The sequence below is a fragment of the Octodon degus genome, unplaced genomic scaffold, assembly GCF_000260255.1.
Source record: "Octodon degus isolate 3935 unplaced genomic scaffold, OctDeg1.0 scaffold00001, whole genome shotgun sequence".
In the NCBI taxonomy this organism is placed as follows: Eukaryota; Metazoa; Chordata; class Mammalia; order Rodentia; family Octodontidae; genus Octodon; species Octodon degus.
The window spans coordinates 8,277,136-8,278,773 of record NW_004524577.1 but is presented as its reverse complement, the minus strand read 5'-3'; the positions used below and the strand labels follow the sequence as shown (position 1 = coordinate 8,278,773).

Genomic DNA, 1,638 nt, shown 5'->3' with positions numbered 1-1,638 from the left:
TATTTTTTTAAATTTTTTTCCCCCCAGAACCAGGGATTGAACTCAGGCCTTTGTGCTTGCCAGGAAAGCACTTATTCCACTGAGCCATCTCCCTGGCCCTTATTTTACAAGAAATATTTCCTTGTTTGTTTGAGACAGGGTCTTACTATGTAGTTCAGGCTGGGATTGAACTCACTGTATTGCCCAGAGTAGCTGGAATTCATACCAATCCTCCTGCCTCGGCCTTCTGAGCACTGCGGTTACAGGTACGCACCACCATGTGCTGCTTTCCCACGCCCCTTTTCCTGCAACCCTCTCATTAAACTTGTGGTTGTCCACGGCCTCACGTTTTGTTTGTGGGTTCTGAGGCTCCGAGAAGGTGAGGTGAGCCTGGGCTAGGAACCCTTAAGGCTGCTCTGCCTGCCTGAGTCTCCGGAAGGTGGCAGGGGCCTCGCAGCGCACAGGGGCTATTCCAGGCTCACCTTCAGCATCTCCACTTTGCGGAAGGACAGTCCTCGGGGGAAGGCCAGGTCCAGCTGGACCGAGTAAGCATCTTCTCCCGAGTTGCTCAGGGTCCACTCCACAGCGAGGCTGGAAGAAGGGGTCAGATGCAGGACTCTGGACCTGGAGGGGTGGAGATCAGAGGACAGTTATGGGACGAAATGAAGGAAGCAGGATTAAGGTGGGAGTCAGAACTGGGGGATCTGGCATGTAAGTAAACGTCAGTGTTGGGGGCTCAGCTGGGTGGCATGGGGCTTGCCGAGCACATGTGAGATGCTAGGCTCAATCTCTCCAGCGCTGCAGGAAAGAAAAAGCTCCTCAGCCGACGCCTTCCCCTGTGTGACCTCTTGCATCCCAGACAATGCACAGAGACCTGCTGTTCTCAGAGAAGGACACTGAGGCCCAGAGAAGGAAGCTGCTCCTAGCCAACACACAGTGGGGCATGGAGGGCATAGGCACTGCCTTGGCAGCCAGCGGAACCAGAGGGAGGGGAGGGGTGGCTGCTGAGGGCTTCCAGACCTGGCAGGGGACAAGGACAGCTTTAGGTCAGCCTCACACTTCTTGTCCTCCCCGCAGTTCTTCTCAAAAGGGATCTGCAAGGCCAAGAAGAAAGGCGTGGGAAGCTCGGGCTCTAGAGCAGCAGGGCCCAGCCTCTGGCCGCTGCCTGCCCTCTGCCTTCTTACCTCCATAGTCTCTGAGTGTGGGGAGGGTCGCAGGATGGGCCTCATGTCCCGGCTCTGCTGGGCATGGAGGAGCAAAAACAGGATAGCTTAGCTGACAAGGTGGTGCTCGTGAAGGAACCTGGAGGGTCTCGGGGCCTGGCAGGGACAGCAGCCCAGCTCTGTGGCCACAGCCCTGGCCAAGTGCACAGCCCTCCTCTGGTGACAGCCTCTGGCTGGGAGGCTGAGGCTCTGCGGCTGCTTCCCCTACAAGGACGGGAAGGCTAGGTAGGGACAGACCAGCCCCTTGCTGGGAATTTTAGCTGAATGAACTCTGGGCTCACCTCAGAGCAGCCCCTCCCCTGCGGCCCTTCTCTGGCAACCCCTCCTCCCCCTGGTATCTCAGGAGCTCAAGGCCAAGTTTTCCAAGCTTGCGCTCCAGGCCAAGCCACACTGAGCACTGGTTATGCATCAGACAGCAAATACACAGAGTGCCTGC

At 57.3% G+C, this 1,638-nt stretch overlaps 1 protein-coding gene across 3 annotated transcripts in view; it reads right to left on the bottom strand.

Moving 5' to 3' along the window:
• Itgal (integrin subunit alpha L) overlaps positions 1-1,638 on the bottom strand; it is a 43,052-nt gene that overhangs the window by 9,488 nt on the left and 31,926 nt on the right. For 2 of the 3 annotated variants that reach the window (XM_023722788.1, XM_023722685.1), the window contains 3 exons: positions 1,164-1,220; positions 1,000-1,073; positions 462-603 (listed from right to left, as the gene is read on the bottom strand). In XM_023722788.1, the coding sequence (XP_023578556.1) occupies positions 462-603; positions 1,000-1,073; positions 1,164-1,220 (273 nt within the window). The remainder of the gene's footprint in view (positions 1-461; positions 604-999; positions 1,074-1,163; positions 1,221-1,638) is intronic. The other variant, XM_023722734.1, reaches the window with a different exon arrangement.